Source organism: Manis javanica, chromosome 6 (genome assembly GCF_040802235.1).
Source record: "Manis javanica isolate MJ-LG chromosome 6, MJ_LKY, whole genome shotgun sequence".
In the NCBI taxonomy this organism is placed as follows: domain Eukaryota; kingdom Metazoa; phylum Chordata; class Mammalia; order Pholidota; family Manidae; genus Manis; species Manis javanica.
This window is the reverse complement of record NC_133161.1, coordinates 136,292,544-136,318,300: the sequence shown is the minus strand read 5'-3', so window position 1 is coordinate 136,318,300 and position 25,757 is coordinate 136,292,544. Positions and strand designations below refer to the sequence as shown.

The window sequence follows — 25,757 nt, the reverse complement described above, 5'->3', positions numbered from 1 at the left end:
ATTAGCAAAGAATAAATAGCCTTTGGAATGGATATATTACATCAGTGTGTAATGGTAATCTTATCTTATCTCATCTGAAGACTAAGCAATCTCTTAAATCTTTTCTAGATAGTGATTCCAAGGAAATGCAGGAAAAGCTGGCAATCAGGAAAATGAACTCCATAATAGTTTCGAATAAGATTTCACATAGCTTAGAAAAGCCAGCCACTTCAGTAATTTGGGCCTCAATTTATTCATTTGCAAAATGAAAGAGTTTGGTTATATGTGTCACAAAAAATATGATTTTAATTTAATATGGCTTATGGGTTACATACGGCAAGAATACAGAAGGTAGGCCATGGGAATACATCAATGACTACTTACAGTGTGAGGCAGTAAGAGGCATCCCTTACAGTGATGGCATTATTACAAAGTAGTAAACTACTACTTGGATATAATAAGTAGTATATACCAAGTAGTCTGAAATTTTTTAAGCACCTTGACAAGATATTTACAACCATGATATAACCTAACTATCCAGGTCAAAAATTCACAGAAGCATGATCAAGTAACAATTATACATCCTAATATATGGGACCAAAATACCATGCTTACCTTTTGAAGGTCATTTTTTAAAAATAGCACAAGTATTTTTGACACTATGTTTTGCTTATGAGAATAAAGACAGATGCCTTGTTATAACATATGGAAATTAATGACACAAAGAAAATATTCTAAAAGATGTTAGGTTATAGAAGGACAAATAATTTTATTACTGAAATGCTGACCATGTACTCTACATAAAAAAGATATAATTTGGCAGTGAAAAAGAAAAAGCAAAAAAAAAGAGATGATTTTTATTCATCTATTAGTAATGGTTTACCCTAAAAGTACTTGATATTTTCACTTAAAAATTAACTCACCAAATAGAAGCATTTTATGAAATATGACATGAAACTTAGTGATTCAGAGATGCCTACTTCTTCACAGGAACTGAGATGACACATAATAAAACAAGAATAAACAATATGTAATGTTGGTCATCTTATTTACATACAAGTTAAATTCAATTTCCAAGCTCACATATTCAATTTCTGACACCTAAAAATAATAGCACTTAATTTTGAAAGGTTTTCCGTAAGGTCAGCAAAGATTGAGCACTCAAGTATTCCCCCTATGAGATAATAAATATTAGACTTTTCCAGATTATTTAATTTTTAACTTCAGGTACATGAATAATATTTTTGAGATAAAACATAAATGCCTCTATCTTTCTCTCTCCCAAAGGAAACAAAAAACTTTCCTTGAAATAATTGCTTTGCAATGACTAATTCAAAAATAGGCAGAAGACAGAAAGAACACAGAATAATTAAAGGAAACAAACTAATTGTTTACTTGATGGAGGAAATAATCAAATCTATAAATGACATATTTAAAATCTAAGAACAAGTCATGATAATTACCCTAAAAAAAGTTCTAATCCGAAGAGTCAAAAAATAACTGGCTTCTAAAACAAACAACATTTGTTATACCACAGTGGAACTTACTGTGTTGGTTAGAAAAATGAGCATCTGAGGCACAATTTGGTCTGCTCTTTTATTGTAATATGTGAATAGTAGCTGCTGACTCATTTAATCATGTCATCAGTAAACAATACATTCCCTTTACTCTTACAAGAAGAATTTTCATTTGTTAATTAAATATCTATAAAACTGATTCTATTAAACTGATTAACAATATGTTCCCTTTATTCTTAAAAGAAGAATTTTCTGGTGGAGCCAAGATGGCGGCATGAGTAGAGCAGTGGAAATCTCCTCCTAAAAACACATAGAGCTATGAAAATATAACAAAGAAAAATCTTCCTAAAATAGAGACCACAGGACACAGGACAACATCCAGACCACATTCACACCTGCAAGAACCCAGTGCCTTGCGAAGGGGGTAAGATACAAGCCCCGGCCCGGCGGGACCCGAGCGCCCCTCCGCCCGGCTCCCGGCGGGTGGAAAGAAACCGGAGCAGTTTTTTTTTTTTTTTTTTTTTTTTTTGGCGAGTGCTTTTTGGAAGCCTTAAAGGGACAGGGACCCCGTTGCTAGGGAGGCAGGGTGGCAGGACCGGTGAGCGGGTGCCTGGGACCGGCACTTGAGGACGGAGCTATGTGAAATCTTATTCGAAACTATTATGGAGTTCATTTTCCTGATTGCCTGCGGGACCGGTGGGCGGGTGCCTGAGAACGGCACTTGAGGACGGAGGAGATCGCGCGTTTTTCCCCTTTTCTTTTCTCTTTTTGGCGAGTGCTTTTTGGAAGCCTTAAAGGGACAGGGACCCCGGTGCTAGGGAGGCAGGGCGGCGGGACTGGTGAGCGGGTGCCTGGGACTGGCGACTGAGGACAAAGAATATCCTGCATTTTTCCCTGCGGGACCAGTGGGCGGGTGCCTGAGACCGGCACCTGAGGCCGGAGGAAATCATGCGTTTTTCCCCTTTTTTTTTTCGCTTTTTGGCGAGTGCTTTTTGGAAGCCTTAAAGGGACAGGCACCCCGGTGCTAGGGAGGCAGGGTGGTGGGACTGGTGAGCGGGTGCCTGGGACCGGCGCCTTAGGACAAAGAATATCGCGTGTTTTTCCCTGCGGGACCAGTGGGCGGGTACTTATTGGAAGCCTTGAAGGGACAGGAACCCTGGTGCTACGGAGGCAGGGCAGCAGGACCAGTGAGCGGGTGCCTGGGACCGGCGCCTGAGGAAAAAAAAAAAATTATGTGTTTTTTCTTTTTTCTTTCTTTTCTTTTTTTTTCTGTTCCCTCTCTCATTGTTGCTGTTGTTGTTTTGGTTTGGAGAGTGCTTTTTGGAAGTCTTAAAGGGGCAGGACAGGTCACTTAGACCAGAGGCAGGGAATCTGGGGATCTCTGGGCACTCTAACCCCCTGGGCAGCAGGGAGCACAGAGGCCCCTTATGGAGATAAATAGCCTCCCAGCCGCTCCCCCTCCAAAGAGGCTCCACCATTTTGGAGGAGCAGCCCCAGCCAGGCCATGCCCACAGCAACAGCAGAGATAAACCCCATAGCAACCGGGCAGGAAGCGGAAGCCCTGTCTGCACGTGGAAGCCCTGTCTGCACGCGGAAGCCCTGTCTGCACGCAGAAGCCCTGTCTTCACACAGCTGCCCAGCACAAGCCACTAGAGGTCGCTATTCTCCCAGGTGAGGAAGGCCACAAACCAACAAGAAGGAAAGCTCTTCCAGTGGTCACTTGTACCAGCTCTGCACACTATCTCTATCACAATGAAAAGACAAAACTACAGGCAGGAAAAGATCACAGACACAACACCTGAGAAGGAGACAGACCTAACCAGTCCTCCTGAAAAAGAATTCGAAATAAAAATCATGAACATGCTGACAGAGATGCAGAGAAAAATGCAAGAGCAATGGGATGAGATGCAGAGAAAAATGCAAGAGCAGTGGGATGAAGTCCGGAAGGAGATCACAGATGTCAGGAAGGAGATCACAGAAGTGAAACAATCCCTGGAAGGATTTATAAGCAGAATGGATAAGATGCAAGAGGCCATTGAAGGAATAGAAGCCAGAGAACAGGAACGTATAGAAGCTGATATAGAGAGAGATAAAAGGATCTCCAGGAATGAAACAACACTAAAAGAACTATGTGACCAATTCAAAAGGAACAATATCCGTATTATAGGGGTACCAGAAGAAGAAGAGAGAGGAAAAGGGATAGAAAGTCTCTTTGAAGAAATAATTGCTGAAAACTTCCCCAAACTGGGGGAGGAAATAATCGAACAGACCATGGAATTACACAGAACGCCCAACAGAAAGGATCCAAGGAGAACAACACCAAGACACATAGTAATTAAAATGGCAAGGATCAAGGACAAGGAAAGAGTTTTAAAGGCAGCTAGAGAGAAAAAGGTCACCTATAAAGGAAAACCCATCAGGCTATCATCAGACTTCTCGACAGAAACCCTACAGGCCAGAAGAGAATGGCATGATATACTTAATGCAATGAAACAGAAGGGCCTTGAACCAAGGATACTGTATCCAGCACGACTATCATTTAAATATGATGGCGGGATTAAAGAATTCCCAGACAGGCAAAAGCTGAGGGAATTTGCTTCCCACAAACCACCTCTATAGGGCATCCTACAGGGACTGCTCTAAATGGGAGCACCCCTAAAAAGAGCACAGAACAAAACACACAACATATGAAGAATGGAGGAGGAGGAATAAGAAGGGAGAGAAGAAAAGAATCTCCAGACAGTGTATATAACAGCTCAATAAGCGAGCTAAGTTAGGCAGTAAGATACTAAAGAAGCTAACCTTGAACCTTTGGTAACCACGAATCTAAAGTCTGCAATGGCAATAAGTACATATCTCTCAATAGTCACCCTAAATGTAAATGGACTTAATGCACCAATCAAAAGACACAGAGTAATATAATGGATAAAAAGCAAGAACCATCTATATGCTGCTTACAAGAAACTCACCTTAAACCCAAAGATAAGCATAGACTAAAAGTCAAGGGATGGAAAAACATATTTCAGGCAAACAACAGTGAGAAGAAAGCAAGGGTTGCAGTACTAATATCAGACAAAATAGACTTCAAAACTAAGAAAGTAACAAGAGATAAAGAAGGACACGACATAATGATAAAGGGCTCAGTCCAACAAGAGGATATAACCATTCTAATTATATATGCACCCAATACAGGAGCACCAGCATATGTGAAGCAAATACTAACAGAACTAAAGAAGGAGATAGACTGCAATGCATTCATTTTAGGAGACTTCAACACACCACTCACCCCGAAGGATAGATCCACCAGGCAGACAATAAGTAAGGACACAGAGGCACTGAACAACACCCTAGAACAGATGGACCTAATAGACATCTATAGAACTCTACATCCAAAAGCAACAGGATATACATTCTTCTCAAGTGCACATGGAACATTATCCAGAATAGACCACATACTAGCTCACAAAAAGAGCCTCAGGAAACTCCAAAATATTGAAATTCTACCAACCAATTTTTCAGACCACAAAGGTATAAAAGTAGAAATAAATTCTACAAAGAAAACAAAAAGGCTCACAAACACATGGAGGCTTAACAACATGCTACTAAATAATCAGTGGATCAATGAACAAATCAAAATAGAGATCAAGGAATATATAGAAACAAATGACAACAACAACACTAAGCCCCAACTTCTGTGGGATGCAGCGAAAGCAGTCTTAAGAGGAAAGTATATAGCAATCCAGGCACACTTGAAGAAGGAAGAACAATCCCAAATGAATAGTCTAACATCACAATTATCAAAACTGTAAAAAGAAGAACAAATGAGGCCTAAAGTCAGCAGAAGGAGGGACATAATAAAGATCAGAGAAGAAATAAACAAAATTGAGAAGAATAAAACAATAGAAAAAATCAACGAAACCAAGAGCTGGTTCTTTGAGAAAATAAACAAAATAGATAAGCCTCTAGCCCAACTTATTAAGAGAAAAAGAGAATCAACACAAATCAACATAATCAGAAATGAGAATGGAAAAATCACAACAGACTCCACAGAAATACAAAGAATTATTAAACACTACTGTGAAAACCTATATGCCAACAAGCTGGAAAACCTAGAAGAAATGGACAACTTCCTACAAAAATACAACCTCCCAAGACTGACCAAGGAAGAAACACAAAAGTTAAACAAACCAATTATGAGCAAAGAAATTGAAACAGTAATCAAAAAACTACCCAAGAACAAAACCCCGGGGCCAGACGGATTTACCTCGGAATTTTATCAGACACACAGAGAAGACATAATACCCATTCTCCTTAAAGTGTTCCACAAAATAGAAGAAGAGGGAATACTCCCAAACTCATTCTATGAAGCCAACATCACCCTAATACCAAAACCAGGCAAAGATCCCACCAAAAAAGAAAATTACAGACCAATATCCCTGATGAATGTAGATGCAAAAATACTCAATAAAATATTAGCAAACAGAATTCAACAGTATATCAAAAGGATCATACACCATGACCAAGTGGGATTCATCCCAGGGATGCAAGGATGGTACAACATTCGAAAATCCATCAACATCATCCAGCACATCAACAAAAAGAAAGACAAAAACCACATGATCATCTCCATAGATGCTGAAAAAGCATTTGACAAAATTCAACATCCATTCATGATAAAAACTCTCAGCAAAATGGGAATAGAGGGCAAGTACCTCAACATAATAAAGGCCATATATGATAAACCCACAGCCAGCATTATATTGAACAGCGAGAAGCTGAATGCATTTCCTCTGAGATCGGGAACCAGACAGGGATGCCCACTCTCCCCACTGTTATTTAACATAGTACTGGAGGTCCTAGCCACGGCAATCAGACAAAACAAAGAAATACAAGGAATCCAGATTGGTAAAGAAGAAGTTAAACTGTCACTATTTGCAGATGATATGATACTGTACATACAAAACCCTAAAGACTCCACTCCAAAACTACTAGAACTGATATCGGAATACAGCAAAGTTGCAGGATACAAAATTAACACACAGAAATCTGTAGCTTTCCTATACAGTAACAATGAATCAATAGAAAGAGAAATCAGGAAAACAATTCCATTCACCATTGCATCAAAAAGAATAAAATACCTAGGAATAAACCTAACCAAAGAAGTGAAAGACTTATACTCTGAAAACTACAAGTCACTCTTAAGAGAAATTAAAGGGGACACTAATAAATGGAAACTCATCCCATGCTCATGGCTAGGAAGAATTAATATCGTCAAAATGGCCATCCTGCCCAAAGCAATATACAGATTTGATGCAATCCCTCTCAAATTACCAGCAACATTTTTCAATGAATTGGAACAAATAATTCAAAAATTCATATGGAAACACCAAAGACCCTGAATAGCCAAAGCAATCCTGAGAAAGAAGAATAAAGTAGGGGGGATCTCACTCCCCAACTTCAAGCTCTACTACAAAGCCATAGTAATCAAGACAATTTGGTACTGGCACAAGAACAGAGCCACAGACCAGTGGAACAGATTAGAACTCCAGACATTAACCCAAACATATATGGTCAATTAATATTTGATAAAGGAGCCATGGACATACAATGGCAAAATGACAGTCTCTTCAACAGATGGTGCTGGCAAAACTGGACAGCTACATGTAGGAGAATGAAACTGGACCATTGTTTAACCCCATATACAAAGGTAAACTCAAAATGGATCAAAGACCTGAATGTAAGTCATGAAACCATTAAACTCTTGGAAAAAAACATAGGCAAAAACCTCTTAGACATAAACATGAGTGACTTCTTCTTGAACATATCTCCCCGGGCAAGGAAAACAACAGCAAAAATGAGCAAGTGGGACTACATTAAGCTGAAAAGCTTCTGTACAGCGAAAGACACCATCAATAGAACAAAAAGGAACCCTACAGTATGGGAGAATATATTTGAAAATGACAGATCCAATAAAGGCTTGACGTCCAGAATATATAAAGAGCTCACACGCCTCAACAAACAAAAAACAAATAAGCTAATTAAAAAATGGGCAGAGGAACTGAACAAACAGTTCTCTAAAAAAGAAATACAGATGGCCAAGAGACACATCAAAAGATGCTCCACATTGCTAATTATCAGAGAAATGCAAATTAAAACTACAATGAGGTATCACCTCACACCAGTAAGGATGGCTACCATCCAAAAGACAAACAACAAATGTTGGCGAGGCTGTGGAGAAAGGGCAACCCTCCTACACTGCTGGTGGGAATGTAAATTAGTTCAACCATTGTGGAAAGCAGTATGGAGGTTCATCAAAATGCTCAAAACAGACCTACCATTTGACCCAGGAATTCCACTCCTAGGAATTTACCCTAAGAACGCAGCAATCAAGTTTGAGAAAGACAGATGCACCCCTATGTTTATCGCAGCACTATTTACAATAGCCAAGAATTGGAAGCAACCTAAATGTCCATCGGTAGATGAATGGATAAAGAAGATGTGGTACATATACACAATGGAATACTACTCAGCCATAAGAAGTGGAAAAATCCAACCATTTGCAGCAACATGGATGGAGCTGGAGAGTATTATGTTCAGTGAAATAAGCCAAGTGGAGAAAGAGAAATAACAAATGATTTCACTCATCTGAGGAGTATAGGAACAAAGGAAAAACTGAAGGAACAAAACAGCAGCGGAATTACAGAACCCAAAAATGGACTAACAGGTACCAAAGGGAAAGGAACTGGGGAGGATGGGTGGGCAGGGAGGGATAAGGGGGGGGGAAGAAAAAGGGGGGGAGGGAGAAAGGGGAGGGTGGGCTGCACAACACAGACAGGACAAGTAGTGACTCTACAAAATTTTGCTAAGCTGATGGACAGTAACCGTAATGTGGTTTTTAGGGGGGACCTGATATAGGGGAGAGCATAGTAAACATAGTATTCTTCATGTAAGTATAGATTAAAAATTAAAAAAAAAAAAAGAAAGAAAGAAAGAAAGAAAAGGGGGATTACTCCTTGATAGGATAAAACCTTTGGTAAATCAAAGATCAACGCATGCTTTAAATATCCTTAATGTTGATCACTTAAAGGGTGTCAGATGATCAGCTATGGTGGTACTCTTTTCTGATAATATTCCTTTCTCTTAATAAAAAAAAAAAAAAAAAAAAAAGCAGGTACTGTGTGCTGACCTCCAATGATTTCTGCACAGTGGTATAGAGGGCATGTCAAAGTGTGGGCAAAGGGTCTATTTGTTTCTATGCAGAAGATCAAGGCCTAGCTTGGATACCCAGAAAATGAACTAAGATACGATATGAGGAGGAGCTTCCGGCATCAGCACTCTCTGGAGGACTTGTGCCGGGGGATGATCATCAAAAAGCCTCCACAGGGATCCGGACGATGCTGCGGTTGTGGCTGCATCCAGCCCACCGTCTCCTGGACTTGCCATAGGAATGAGGAGGGAGATGTCTAGGCTGGCATGTGCATACAGTGAGACAACGAATTTGACCAGATCTGTACTGTTGGAACTCAACCAGGAGGTGGGAGGGGTGCAAGGTGTAGCACTCCAAAATCTTATGACTATAGACTATCTACGGTTAAAAGAACATATGGGATGTGAACAGATCCCAGAAATGGGCTGCTTTAATTTGTCTGATTTCTCTCAGACTGTTCAAGTACAGTTGGACAATATCCATCATATCATAGACAAATTTTCACAAATGCCTAGGGTGCCTAAATGGTTTTCTTGGCTTCACTGGAGATGGATGGTAATTATAGATTTGCTTTGTTTATGTCACCACATTCCTATTATGTTAATATGTGTGTGCAAATTAGTTAGTAGTTTAAAACCTATACATACTTAAGGTACTGTACAAGAAGATATGTCAAAGAAATAATCAATCCTCCCATGTTTCCTTCCATATGCTACATCTGTAGCTTTTCTTCTTTCTTCCTAATTACAACCCTTAAATAGAATTCATGCCTCATATCGAATTTACCGAGTATCATAATTACTCCAGGTGGTAAAGATACCTCGAGACAAGTGCTGGGCATAGAAGCCACAGGGCATAAATCTGCAAAGAAGTAAAAAGCTAACCTTTGCAAACAATATGGCTTCTCTCTCACTTACCAACTTTACATTTCCCTGTATGGCCCCGGAAGATGACTGGTTAGCCAGAGACGGGTAAGATTCCTCAAGGGAGGAACAACCTAAGACAGGCAGAGTCGCAGGGGGGCCATCAGGTGAGAATTTGGGGATCAACAGAGGTGAGGCTCAGAACCTCACCCCCCCCCTGCTTTGAGAGAAATCTTCTGCATCCGTGGATGTTTTGCTGCCTTTGTCTAGCCTGGATTAATACTTAGTCAATAGGCACACACCTGATCATCTGATCATCTACATTTGCCCTCTTACAGTACTAAACTATGTTTTCTACCTTTATCTTGCATCTACCTACCACTTCAGCATTTTATTAAAAATAATAATAATAATAATAATAATAATAATAATAATAATAATAATAGAGGGAGAAATGTGGGATCAACATATAAATCAAGTACAAAAATCAAACGAATATTCATATTTGACCTGATTGTTTATAGGTCATAATGCGTGATCAAAACCGAAAGTTTCTGTGATGAATGCCCTTGTACTGTTCACCATGTAAGAATTTATTCACTATGTAAGAATTCGTTCACCATGTAAGAACTTGTTCGTTATGCTTCAGAAGATTGGAGACTGATGAGAATTAGACTTGAGATGGATTAATGATTGTACATTGAGCATCAACCCCCCTATACTGAATTTTATTGTTGTTAACAACCATTTGATCAATAAATGTGAGAGATGCCCTCTCAAAAAAAAATATCCCATAAAATAACATGGATTATTAAAATCTTTTCATAAAACTAAAAAATAAGTAAAACAAACAATGTATGGGATAAACACTTCCTCCCCAAAAGTAGTAATGAAAACAAAATTCAAGAGGGGGAGGCAAGGGAATGGGATAGGGATGGAGAACATAGGAAGATGTAAATTATTTGTTCTTAGCTTAGGCATTAGGTTCTTAAATGGTCATTTTATTAGCACAAATAAATGAAAATAAATAAATGAAAAAAAAATAAGAATTTTCATTTAAGTTTGTTAATTAAATATCTATAAAGCTGATTCTATTAAACTGATTATTTCAAATCTGAGCACATGCAGAATTGCCAATATGACTGGGAGAAAGAATAAAATCAAACTACTGTGTTACCATAGCCACTTTCATTCATTCACAAGTATCTAAAACCTTAAAAACTTTCTAAAATGCAAAGAAAAGAAATTTAAGTTATATGTTCCACACAGTACTGCACGAACATATTTATTCTCTTTTTTTATAGGATACATTTTATTTCTTAACAATAGTCATTCATAGTCCTATTTCATTTCAAAATTGTGTAAATATCTTTCTGTGGATTCTATTAGACAATGTGAGAAATGTATTTTAGAAGGGTATTTATTAATCACTCAAAATAATTCTTATTAAATTTTATGTGAAATGGAGAACACATGCAAAAATTTACCTGACAAGCAATGTGCACGAGGTAGACCAGCTCTTTAGATTCACAGCCATTTTTTGTTACTTCATTCTGTTCTTCTGAAAGTGAAAGCTATGTCAAAGAAGAAAGGGAAAGAAAGTCAATGATTAATAAAAAAGAATAAACTAGGTAATCAGTAATACCTGAACCCTCACATCAGTTCAATGTAAGATATGCCTTATAGTAGAACTCTATTACTTACAGCAGATAAAATGAAGAATTCAGGGTTTTATTAAAAAATGTTTCTATGAATTGTCTTTGTAGCTTATATCTAAACAAGCACAACTGCATAAAAGCAGTAAATAACGTACATTCATTCTAGAGCAGGTCTTCATGTCCTCAATTTATTTAGCAAGTATGTGCAAGGAAGGCACTCAGATGGGCACTAAAGAGACAGCGTGACCAGATGATTTAAAAGGGTTCAGACTCTATTACAGAGATTACAAACTGTGGCCAGGTTTTATTTCAGACTCACCATGTAGGTCTGAACACTGGGTTTATTATATTTTTATTCGAACCAGCTACTAAAATTTAGAAACTGAGTGGTTTCATATGAAAAATACAGATTTCTGGCTTCCATTGAAATCAGAAAATCAGAAATATTGGACCTATATTATCATATGGACAACAACTGCAGGAGCTGAGAAGTGACCAACCCCTTTAAATGTCATGTATTCTCTAAGAGATACTTTGCACAGAACTGATTATTCTTTATTTTTTCACCAGTGCCTATGCTGAATATTAACTCTCATTCACCACATTGCTTGTTTTGTTTTTTCACACCCTACCCTCTTCATTCATTTATATATATATTTTTTATTGAAATATCATTGACATATAATTTCATTCACTTATATTACATACCTGCCCCATTTAGGAATGTGAATTTGCAACTCTGCTCCAAAGATAAACAACCCTGAGTTTAAAAGTGTCACTGACTGACTATATAACATTGATCTACCTACTTACATCTCTCATCTGGAAAATGGAGATGACATAATAATGTTTATTCTTAAGTTTGTGAGTATCAAATGAGATAATGAATTTAAACGAAGATGCCTAGTACTCAGTAAGTATTTAGTAAGTGCTATCTATCATCATAGTTACTAGTATAAGAAATATGACACTGACAAAGAAATATTCCCTATTTTTGAAAGTAGTATCATGGAAGTATCTTTTTTTAATTCTGATATTGAGTAGAAGTTCCCAAGACAATGCTCATTCTCACACTAGCCAAAATAAACCAGGTGAACTACAAAATCATAATTAAAAAAATAGAGAAGGCTTATGGGTAAAACAATACTGAACGAACTAAGTTGCTTACAGTGTCAAGACTTTTACGGAACAGAAGACACTTATGAATGTGCTGAGATGTCTGGGAAAGATGGAGGACGACAAAGAATCTACTTTCAGCTGAAGAGAAAGCAGTCATACCCTGAAGACTACATGTGAACTGAAGTGACAACCTAAAATTCCAAACAGCACCTTGTGGCAGACAGTCAACACTCACCCATCAGCTGGTTCTCACAGGTTTTCACCAAGTGTGTAGGATCAGTACTCCAAAGGGTGGGATAAGAGCAGGAGAACCAAGAGAGACAAACCCATGAAGTATGTGGAGGCTCCTCAGGCACAAGGCAATGAACCACTGTTGATGGAGAGCTGGGGAAAGAAGCCAGGAGAGGGCAGAAACACTGAGAGCCCTCTAAGGTACTCGGGACATTCAACCACTCAAGGATGCACAGAAGAGCTGAGAGAAACCCCATGGAGGCAACTTAGGGCTTCACAAAGTATAGCACAGCTACCTACCAAGATCTGAAATAAAGTAGAGGGAAGGGAGTTCTTCTTTGGAACAGAAAGCTGAAGAAGGGACTGGAGAGCAAAGAGAAGTAACAACCATGTGGTAAAGAAGAGATACAGAAAGAGCATATGCTCTTCAACAATTCAGAAAACTGCTGGCTTAGCAGTAAAGCACAGAGATCTTCAGACATCTCACCAATTTTCAATTTCCCTTGCTGAAAAAACTCCTGAACTTCCAAACAGAAAGGAGAGGTTATAAAATTTTTAATTGTCAACAGCTGAAATAGAAATAGACTAGAAACAAAATCAGTTCCTAAGCAGAACTTTGGTGGCAGGGGAGGAGGGCTAACAGCAGAGAAGGATGGTCAAATTGTGTCAACAAAATGGGAGCACAGGCAACTCCAAACTCCAGTCCTTCACGGAAACATGAAAAAACAAGCAAAAATTCTCACAACCAACTTTCTCAGTTACTCCAGAAAACACTAAAGGTTTACAACCACTATGAGAATAATGAGTTTTGAAAAAGCCAATTTAAAAATTGTAGGAAAGCTTAGTATTTCTACTGGTTCTTGCTCCGCAGCCCTAGTTCCAAGAGTAGGACCCTGGTCCTGGATGGTAAGAGCAAAGACATTATTCACAAACGATTGTGTTTTTTTTTTCTGACCTGTCTTGCTGCTACTTGAAGGCCTGCACAAGGCACACACCTCTCTTTCACCTAATTTGAAACTCACAAATAAAAGCAGCAGCACTGCATAAAAATATTGTAAAGTAAACTAAAAGCTGCAGTCACCTGGAGGACAAGATTATTATAGTTAAGATATATAACAGACACCTTAAAGTCCAGGAAGAAAAACTGAGGAGAGAGCTTCTTTGGGAAATCAGATCACTAAAAAGTACCTGTGCATACGGGGGCATTTTGAAACACACAAACACGACCAGGTAGAACATATGTATACAAAGACATAAAAACACACCAATGTTTTAAACAGCCTGGTTAAATGTTGAGTGAGTGCCCCAACACAGAGAAAATGTGCAAACACTGAAGGAAATGGCTTTTTGTTTTGTTTGTTATTTTATTTTTAGCTCCTGGCATTCAAGGAATTCCCTGACAAAACACTATGTGAACACAAGCTAAAAGAGAGACTTCATGAGCACACATAACATGGAATAGAGTCCCTTCAGAAAACAGTCTGGAAAAGTGTCTAAACAAACAGACTTTCTGATCAAAAAGAGCAAATCTGTGGAAAGAGGTAGAATCTAATTTTTAGGATTACCTCAGCATAATATTCAAACTGCAGTATGCAACAACAAAAAGAAAATCATGAGATATAAAAAAAAACAGGAAGACATGCATCATTCAAAAGAAGAAACGTAAAATAAACCAATAAAATCTCTCCCTGAGAAGTCCAGATATAAAACTTACTAGATTTGAAGTGAACCATATAAAACACAAGAGCTCAAAGAAACCACAAGAAGTAAAGGAAATTAAGAAAACAATAGACAAATGAAAGTTTCAATGAAGAGGAGAAAAGGGAATCACACACAAACTCAAGGGATGACCATTACAGTAACTAAAACTAAAAATTCACTTAAAGAGCTCACCAGCAGATTTGGAAAAAGAACCTGCCTAAAGATAATACAACACCTGGCGCATCAAATATGGCGGCATGAGAGGTGAGACAGAGAAGTCCTCCCAAAACCACATATACTATGAAAATATAGTTAATACAATCCTAAAAGAACAACAGGAAAAAAGACTGTGCCACACTGCATACACCTGGAGAACAGAGCAGACCTCACAAAACAGGGTAACTTAACAAAGCCTTGATCCGGTGGCAACCAAGCACTTCCCCCACCCCAGCTCACGGTCAGGAGGAAGAGAAACAGAGAGGGGAGGGGTGGAAGCCTAGGACTGCTGAACACCCAGCCCTGGAGATCTTCTTTGGGAGCACAAACTTATATTGCTCTAGAAATTAGTGGGGCTGGAAAGCTAAGACAGAGGGAATACTTGGAGAGACAGAGATTCTAGCCATTTGTGGAGGACAGGGATCCACATCCAGCTGCTCTGGGACAAAGGAAAGGTGGGCGATCTGAGAGGCTTTCTAGCAGTGTGAGGGCTACTGAAAGGGCGGGTATTGCACAGAGCTTGCTACTGGGGAGAAGGGATAGGTGGACAAGGTTATCTGAGAGCGCTCTGCCCAGCAGGTTGGGAACTTTCAGGAACTTCAGATGCTCCATTCCCCAGGATGGTTACTCAGTTCTGAGGCTCCCCATTGTGATACGCAGCCTGCATCACCTTCATCCTGGTCTGCCAACACCAGCTCGCAAACTGACAGTCCCTGCCCTGGCGTCGGGCCAGCCAGAGAGAAGCCCCACCTACAGCAGCTACAACCACAAAGCACACAGGTTTACACCTGTGTGCTTGGACTACTGGTTCTGACAGTGGAGCCACACACTGCAGCTGAGAAGCAGGAAACAGCTCTTTCTTCCCACAGGGCACCAGTGCCATTCCCCTGAAACCCCTGACATCACTCCAGGGGCTGAGCAACTCCAGACACTACAGCCTCTGGGCACTAGAGGGTACCACATGCAAATATGAAACATCAAAGGAACCTGGTTCAAACCAAAATCTCACAAACAACAGAAAAATGGCCAAGTGAAACTGAACTCACCAATCTTCCTGAAAGAGAGTTCAAAATAAAAATCATAAACATGCTCATGGAAGTACAGAAAAATATTCAATAACTCAGGGATGAATTTAGGACAGAGATTCAATCATTAAAAAATTTCATATCTGAAATGAAACATATAATGGAGGGATTTAAAAGCAAATTAGATGTAGTAGAAGAGACAGTAAATGGAATAGAAATTAGAGAAGAGAAATACAAAGAAGCTGAGGCACAGAGAGAAAAAAGGATCTCTAGGAATTAAAGAATATTGAGAGAACTGTGCAGTCAATCCAATTGGAAAAGTATTCGCATCATATGGGTACCAGAAAAGGAGAGAGAGAAGAGAGAGAAAAAGGGATAGAAAGTGTCTTTGAGGAGGTGATTGCTGAAAACTTCCCCAATATGGAGAAGGAGATAGTCTCTCAGGCCATGGAGATGCACAGATCTCCCAACACAAGGGACCCAAGGAAGACAACACCAAGACATATAATAATTAAAATGGCAAAGATCAAGGATAAGGACAGACTTTAAAAAGCAGCTAGAGAGAGAAAAAAGATCACATACAAAAGAAAACCCATCAGGCTATCAGACTTCTCAAAAGAAATCTTACAGGCCAAAAAGGAGTGGCATGAGATATTTAATGCAATGAAACAGTAGGGCCCTGAACCAAGAATACTCTACCTGGCAAGATTGTCATTTAAATTTGTAGGAGGGATTAAACAATTTTCAGATAAGCAAAAGCTGAGAGAATTTATCTCCCACGAACTACCTCTAGAGTGGATTTTGGAGGGACTGCTATAGATGGAAGTGTTCCTAAGGCTAAATAGCTATCACCAAGGGAAATAAGACCACAGTAAAGAAGGCAGAACAATTAATTACTAAGCAGATGCAAAATCAAATCAACTACCCCCAAAATCAATCAAGGGATAGACAAAGATACAGAAGATGATACCTAAATATAAAGAACGGAAGAGGAAGAAAAAGGAGGGAAAAAAAAAAGAATCTTTAGGTTGTGTTTGTAATAGCATACTGAGTTAAATTAGACTGTTAGATAGTAAGGGAATTACCCTTGAACCTTTGATAACCACAAATCTAAAGCCTACAATGGCAGTAAGTACATACTTATCAATAATCACCCTAAATGTAAATGGTCGGAATGCACCAATCGAAAGACATAGAGTCAATGAATGGATAAGAAAACAAGACCTGTCTGTAGCTGCTACAAGAAACTCACTTTAAACCCAAAGACATACAAAGACTGAAAGTAAAGGGATGGAAAAAGAAATTTCATGCAACTAATAGGGAGCAAAAAGTAAGAGTTGCAGTACTTGTATCAGACAAAACAGACTTCAAAACAAAGAAAGTAACAAGAGATAAGGACATTACATAATGATAAAGGGGTCAGTCCAACAAGAGGATGTAACTATTATAAATATCTATGCACCCAACACAGGATCACCTACATATGTGAAACAAATACTAACAGAATTAAAGGGGGAAATAGATGCAATGCAGTCATTTAGACTTCAACACACCACTCACTCCAAAGGACAGACCAACCAGACAGAAAATAAGTAAGGAGACAGAGGCACTGAACAACACAATAGAACAGATGGACCTAACAGAAATCTACAGAACACTCCATCCAGAAGTAACAGGACACACATTCTTCTCAAGTGCACCTGGAACATTTTCAAGAATAGAACATATACTGGGCCACTAAAAGAGCCTCAGTAAATTCAAAAAGATTGAAATTGTACCAAACAGGTTCTCAGACCAAAAAGGTATGAAACTAGAAATAAATTACACAAAAGAAAATGAAAAAGCCCAAAAACACATGGAGGTTTAATAACATGCTCCTAAATAATCAATGGATCAATGACCAAATAAAAACAGAGATCAAGCAATACATGGACACAAATGATAACAATAATTCAACACTTCAAAATCTGTGGGACACAGCAAAGGCTGTGCTAAGAGGGAAGTATACTGCAATATAGGCCTCCCTCAGGAAAGAAGAACAATTCCATATGAACAGTTTAAACTCAAAATTAACAAAATTAGAAAAAGAAGAACAAATGAGGCCCAAAATCAGTAAAAGGAGGGACATAATAAAGATTACAGCAGAAATAAATGAAATTGAGAAGAATAAAACAATAGAAAGAATCAATGACAACAGGTGCTGGTTCTTTGAAAAAATAAACAAAATAGATAAACCCCTAGGCCAGACTTCTCAAGAAAAAAAGAGAGTCTACACACATAAATAGAAACAGAAATGAGAAAGAAAAACTCACTACAGATACCCTAGAAGTACAAAGAATTATGAAAGAATACTATGAAAAATTATATGCTAACAAACTGGACAACCTAGAAGAAATGGACAACTTTCTGGAAAAATACAACAAGACTGACCCAGGAAGAAACAGAAAATCTAAATAGACCAATTACCAGCAAGGAAATTGAACTGGTAATCAAAAAACTACTCAGGAACAAAATCCCTGGACCAGATGGTTTTACTGCTAAATTTTATCAAACATTTAGTGAAGACCTAAGATCCATCCTCCTTAAAATTTTCCAAAACATAGAAGAGAAGGGAATACTCCCAAACTCATTCTACGAGGCCAACATCACTCTAATACCAAAACCAGGCAAAGACACCACAAAAAAAGAAAATTACTGACCAATATCCCTGATGAACATAGATGCAAAAACACTCAACAAAATATTAACAAACCAAATTCAAAAATACATCAAAAAGATCACCCATCATAATCAAGTAGGATTTATTCCAGGGATGCAAGGATGGTACAACATTCAAAAATCCATAAACATCATCCAGAACATCAACAAAAAGGACAAAAACCACATGATCATCTCCATAGATGCTGAAAAAGCATTCAACAAAATGTAATATCCATTCATGATAAAAACTCTCAACAAAATGAGTCTAGAGGGCAAGTACCTCAACATAATAAAGGCCATGTATGACACATCCACAGACAACATCATACTTAAGAGCAGGAAGCTGAACGCTTTTCCTTTAAGATCGGGAACAAGACAAGGATGCCCACTCTCCCCACTTTTATTCAACATAGTTCTGGAGGTCGTAGCCATGGCAATCAGACAACACAAAGAAATAAAAGGCATCCAGATTGGCAAAGAAGAAGTTAAACTGTCCTATTTGCAAATGACATGATATTGTACATAAAAAACCCTAAAGAATCCACTCCAAAACTACTAGATCTAATATCTGAATTCAGCAGTTTCAGGATACAAAATTAATACACAGAAACCTGTTGCATTCCTATACATTAATGACGAACTAGAAGAAAGAGAAATCAGGAAAACAATTCCATTCCCAATTGCATCAAAAAGAATAATATACCTAGGAATAAACCTAACCAAGGAAGTAAAAGACCTATACCCTGAAAACTACAAGACACTCATAAGAGAAATTAAAGGAGACAACAATAAATGAAAACACTTCCTGTGCTCATTGATAGGAAGAATTAATATTGTCAAAATGGCCATCCTGCCTAAAGCAATGTACATATTCAATGCAATCCCTAGCAAAATACCAACACCATTCTTCAATGAATTAGAGCAAATAGTTCTAAACTTCATATGGAACCACAAAAGACTCCGAATAGCCAAAGCAATCCTTAGAAGGAAGAGTAAAGTTGGGGGGGGGGGGGAATAATACTTTCTGATTTCAAGACCTACTACAAAGCCACAGTAATCAAGACAATTTGGTACTGGCACAAGAACAGACTCATTGACCAATGGAACAGAGAGCTCAGATATAAACCCAAGCAGCCATGGATATACAATGGGGAAATGACAGCCTCTTCAGCAACTGGTGTTGACAAAACTGGACAGCTACACACAAGAGAATGAAACTGCATTACTGTCTAACTCTATATACAAAAGTAAACTCAAAATGGATCAAGTAACTGAATGTAAGTCATGAAACCATAAAACTCTTAGAAGAAAACATTGGCAAAAATCTCTCGAATATAAACACAAGCAACTTTTTCCTGAACGCATCTCCTTGGGCAAGGGAAACAAAATTAAAAATGAACAAATGGGACTACATCATGCTAAAAAGCTTCTGTGCAGCAAAGAACACTATCAGCAGAACAAAAAGGCATCCTACAGTATGGGAGAATATATTTGTAAATGATATATCTGACAAGGGGTTAACATCCAAAATATAAAAACAACTCACATGCCTCAACACCCAAAAAGCAAATAACCCTATTAAAAAATGGACAGTGGATCTGAACAGACACTTCTCCAAAGAATTATTCAGATGGCTAACAGGCACATGAAAAGATGATTCACATTGCTAATTATCAGGGAAATGCAAATTAAAACCACAATGGGATATCGCCTTACACCAGTTAGGATGGCCAACATAGAAAAGACTAGCAACAACAAATGCTGGTGAAGATGCGGAGAAAGGGGAACCCTCCTACACTGCTGGTGGGAATGTAAACTAGTTTAACCATTGTGGAAAACAATACAGAGGTACCTCAAAAAACTAAAAATAGAAATACCATTTGACCAGGGAATTCCACTTCTAGGAATTTACCCAAAGAAAACAACTTCTCAGATTCAAAAAGACATATGCACCCTTATGTTTATCACAGCACTATTTACAATAGCCAAGATACGGAAGCAACCTAAGTGTTCATCAGTAGGTGAATGGATAAAAAAGATGTGGTATATATACACAAAGGAATACTATTCAGCCACAAGAAACAAACAAATTCTACCATTTGGAAACAACATGGTTGGAGCTAGAGGGTATTATGCTCAGTGAAATAAGTCAGAGAAATAAGGCAGAGAAAGACAAATACCAAATTTCCCTCATTTGTAGAGTATAACAATGAAACAAAACTGAAGGAACAAAATAGCAACAGACTCACAGACTCCAAGAAGGGACAAGTAGTTAACAAAGGGAGGGGGAGGAGAGGGCGGGTGGGGAGGGAGGGAGAACAGGATTGTGGTGTATCACGATTAGTGCACATGGTGTGTGTGGGGCACGGGGAAAACAATGTAGCTCCGAGAAGACAAATAGGTAGTCTGTGGCATCTTACTACACTGATGGACAGTGACGGCAATGGGGAATGGGGGGGACTCAATAATAAGGGTGAATGTAATAATCACATTGTTTTTCTTGTGAAACCTTCAGAAGCGTGTATATCAATAATACCTTAATTTAAGAAAGGATAATACAACACCCAAAAGTATAACATTCCTATGAAAACTTTTGTAAGGCAGAAAGGCATAAAGTGAAGGTATCACCTGCTTTCTGAAAGTTCCCATTATGTGACTTTGCATTTATGAAAGACCTACATCAGTACAGTAATGGCATTTTCAAAAAAGCTAAAATCTGTTTGGATTTCTTTTGCTTAATGAAAACAAGTACTAATGTAGGTCTTTTATGAAAGCAAACTGGTGTAATGCAAATTTTCAGAAAGTGGGGGATACCTGTATACACTCTAAAGAACAGAAAGGAAAAAGAATTTTTAAAAAATGAGAAATGCCTAAGGAACCTGTAGGATACCAACAAAACAAAAACATGCATTATGGTAATTCCAGAAGAAAACAGAAAGACATAAATTATTTAAAGAGTGATACAAGGAAGATAGAAAAATAAGAGAAACCAGACTCTAGACCACCTCACAAAAATAGGTTTTATCAACTATACACAAACAAGATGCCTTTGTGAAAATAATAGAACCCAGGTGGTGAGGCCAAAATAAACACTTGGACCACAAAAGTTGGGAGATGTTTCATCAAGAGAATAAGAGGATTGATTTCACTATGACTGTGTTGCTCCTTTTCCAGGGCAGCATGGCACCACAACTCCCTAGGACTATGGCTTCTCCAGCTGTGAAGAAAGAGCCCAAGAGAGACACCTAGTTTTCTCAGCATTTGGAGGTAAAACTTAGGAAGCCCACTTATGTCTCACCTCACAGGGAACACTGGGGTAATTAACACTTATCAAATTTGAGAAGAGAAACAAATATCCAGGTATGTGAAGCTCAAGTGTCCCCAAATATTAAATCCAAAGAGGACTTTACAATGATCCACTATAATCAAATTGTTAAAAATGAAACAGAAAGAATTTTGAAAGCAACATGAGAAAAGAGAATCTTTATATAGAAGGGAACCCCCATAAGGCTATGAGCAGACTTTTCAGCAGAACTTTTGCAGGCCAGGAGAAAAATGACAAACAAGAAAGAATACTATACTTGGAAACTTGCCCATCAGAAATGACAGTTAAAGATTTTCCCAAATAAAAGCTAAGGGAGTTCACCACTATACCTGCATTATAAGAAATTCTGCAGCAAGGTCTTCAAGATAAAATGGAAAGGTACTAATTAACATCATAAAAACATAAATATATAGAACTCACCAGTAAAGGTAAAAATGTAATCAAATTCATAAATCTCTAATATTGTAATAGTGGTATATAAGTCACTTTAAACTTTAGTGACTTTTATACTAAAGTTGAAAGACAAACATATTAAAAATAACTATAGCTACAATAATTTTAAGTGGATAGTTAATTTAAAAAGATTTAAGTAGCAACATCAATAACCTAAAATGTGAGCAGCAGAAAAGAAGTATAGTTTTTCTATGCAATACAACTTGTTAAGTTTAAAATAAGCGTTATAAAATGTTTTATGTAAACCTCAGAGTAATCACAAAGGAAAAACTGTAGTAATCATACAAAAGAGAAAAACTAATCAAAACATAATGCCAAAATAATTACCAAAGTACCAAGACACCAAGAAGAGAAACAAAGTAACAAAAGAACAACAAATCAAACAGAAAACAATTGGTATAGTAAGTCCTGAACTATCAATAATTGTTTTAAGTATAATTGTGTTAAATTTTCCAGTAAAAATAGAGAATGGATAAAAAACAAGGTTCAACTATAAGCTACCTAAAAGATTCACTTTAAGGACTGAAAGTGAAGGGATACATAAGCTAAAAGTGAAAGGGTAGTCAATACTATAATGGGTCATAAGAAATACATATTTGGTCATTCATATATGACCAAATAAATATTTCCCAGTTATATTTGGTCTTCATCCAAAGTTCCTGAAAATACTGTGGTCTTAAAGGTGAAATGCGTGTTTTGTTATGTTAATGAGAGACTTTTGGAAGGAGCTGAATCAACCAATGGCCAATAACTTAGTCAATCATGACAATACAATGAAGCCCTCACAAAAACCCATGAGAAGAGCTCATCACTCTCTTTGCTCTCTGCTCTGCTTGGCTGGATCCTGCTTCTTGGTTGGAGAGCTTCTACACTTGGGGAACCAGAATGCCTCTATGTGCCACCAAGCCAGGCCCCAGGCTCCATGAGGATAGAAGCTCCTTTATTTGGGACACTGCCCTATGTATCTCTTCATCTGGCTGTTAACTTGTATCCTTTATTGAACTGGTAAATAAAGTGATTTCCAGAGTTCTGTGAGTCACTCTAGCAATTAATTGAACCTAAAGGGGAGGTCTTTGGAGCCTCCAATCTGTAGCCAGTAGGTCAGATGCACAGGTAACTGCCTTGGGCTTGCAAACAGCATCTGAGTGGGAGGTAGAGGGCAGTCTTATAGGACAGAACCCTTAACCTGGCAAATCTGGTGCTGTCTCCAGACAGATAGCATCAGAATTGAGTTGAATTCTCCAACACCCTGCTGATGTTCTAGAATCGCTTGGTGTTAGTATGTGTGAGAAGATCCCTTCCCACATACTTATACACATTGGAATCGGGCCTGGGAACCTGAATGGACTTGTACTACTATTACTGCCATGTATAATATATATTATGTAGGAAAAGAACACACCATTGCATTTGGTCTCAGAGGAGTAGGAATAACAGGTAGGGAAAGATATTCCTTGCAAATGGAAACCAAAAGTATAATGGGTGACTATATTTTAGAGAACCATTAAGTTCCAAAGTGTCACAATAGACAAAGGCCATTACATAAAAACTTGAGTCAATTCATCAAGAAGATATGTAATAATTGTAAATATTTATGCACTTACCATTGAAACACCTATATATATATATATATATATATATATATATATATATATATATAAGTAAATATTAATACAAATGACAGGAGAAACAAAGAACAATAAAATAATAGTGAAGGACTTCCCACTCTCAACATAAAGACAGACCATCCAGACAGAAAATCAATACAGAAACATTGGACATAAACTATACTTGGGCCAAAAAAGACCTAAAAGACATACAGAACATTCCATCCAATAACAGAAGAATACACATTATTCTCAAACGCACACGAAACATTCTCCACAACAGATCATGTTCTATCACAAAACACAAAAGACTGAAATTATACCAAGTATCTGTTCCAAGTACAGTATGAAACCAAAAATTAATAACAGCAAGAAAACTGGAAAATTCACATGTATTGTAGAAGTAAACAATATTCCTGAAAACCATTAGGCCGAGAAAAAAATCAAAAATGAAATTTTTTAAATCCTGAAAAAAAAATGGAAACAAAACACACAGCAAAAGCAGTTCTAAGAGAGAGGTTTAGGATGACAAATGCCTTTATTAAGAAAAAAAAATCTCCAACCTACCTTAGCACCTCAAGGAATTAGAAAAGTTAGTTGAAGTTAAGCCAAATATTAAAAAAAAAAGATAAGAGCAGAAATAAATTAAATAGATCAAGAAAAACAACAGAAAAGATCAATAAATCTAAAAGTTGGTTTTTTGAAAAGATAAACAAAATTGACAAATCTTTAGCTAGACTAGGAAAAAGAGACTCAAATAAACTTTAAATAAACTTACAACTGGTACCACAGAATTGCAAAGTTCACAAGAGACTATTACAACAATATATTTCAACAAACTGATAACCTAGAAGACAAACATAAATTCTTAGAAACATAGTATTAGAAATAACACTGAATCATGAATAAATAGAATCTCCAAATAGACCAATAATAAGTAAGGAGAATGAATCAGTAATCAAACCCTCCCAAAAAAGCAATGGCCCAAACCTAATGGCTTCAGTAGTGAATTTTGCCAAACATTTAAAGAAGACTTAATACCAATCCTTCTCAAACTGATGCATAAATATGAAAAGGGAATATTCCCAAACTCATTTTATGAAGGTACCATTACCCTGATACCAAAACCAGAGGACACCACAAGAAAAGGAAGTTCTAAGCCAATATCCCTGATGAACAGACATGTAAAATTTATCAACAAAATACCAACAAACCAAATGCAACAGCACACTAAAAGGGTAATAAACTATAATCAAGAAGGATTCATCCCTGGGATGTAAGAATGATTCAACATAAATAAATGTAAAGAATTAAAAGTGTTAAAATGTTCATTCCACCCAAAGTAATACACAGATTCAGTGCAATTCCTATCAATATCCCAAAGGTATTTTTCATAGAAGTAGAAAAAATTCCCAAAATTTCCATGCAACCACAAAAGACCCAGAATTTCTAAAGCAATTTTGAGTGACAACATCAAAGCTAGAAGCATCACACTTCTTGATTTTAAATTGTATTGCAAAGCTATGGTAACCAAAAGAATATGGTATTGGTATAAAAACACCCTCTGGAACTGAATCACCAATAGACCAATGGAACTGAATTGAGAGCCAGAAATAGATCCCTGAATATGTATGGTGAACTATTTTCAGCGAAGACACCAAGAATACATGATGGAGAAAGTATGGTCTCTTAAATAAATGGTGAGAAAATGGGATGCCCATACACAAAGGAATAAAATTAGAACCTATCCACAAAAACCAATTCAAAATGGATTAAGGGCTTCAAATGTAAGTCTTGAAACCATAAAAGAAATATCCTAGAAGAAAATACAGAGAAAAAGATCCTTGATTTTGATCTCGGTTATGATGTTTTGGATTTAACACCAAAAGCACAGACAATAAAACGAAAAATAAACACTTACAACTACACCAAACTGAAATGTTTCTGCACAGCAAAGGAAAAAATCAGCATAATGAAAAGCAACCCACAGAATGGGAGAAAACATGCAAACCATATATCTGATATGAGGTTATTATCCAAAAACATATAAGGAACTCATAAAAAACAGTAACAAAGAGGCGGAGCCAAGATGGTGGCGTGAGTAGAGCAGCAGAAATCTCCTCCCAAAACCACATATATCTATGAAAATATAACAA

The 25,757-nt window shown here is 37.5% G+C and overlaps 1 protein-coding gene and 1 long non-coding RNA gene across 6 annotated transcripts in view; one reads left to right on the top strand and one right to left on the bottom strand.

The window, feature by feature from the left end:
- ARHGAP32 (Rho GTPase activating protein 32) overlaps nucleotides 1-25,757 on the bottom strand; it is a 279,471-nt gene that overhangs the window by 98,973 nt on the left and 154,741 nt on the right. For all 5 annotated transcript variants that reach the window (XM_073239491.1, XM_073239489.1, XM_037000879.2 and 2 more), the window contains one exon: nucleotides 11,054-11,140. In XM_073239491.1, coding sequence (XP_073095592.1) covers nucleotides 11,054-11,140 — 87 coding nt within the window. The remainder of the gene's footprint in view (nucleotides 1-11,053; nucleotides 11,141-25,757) is intronic.
- Nucleotides 1-25,757, top strand: part of LOC140850015 (uncharacterized) — a 58,857-nt gene that overhangs the window by 16,155 nt on the left and 16,945 nt on the right. The window lies entirely within an intron of this gene.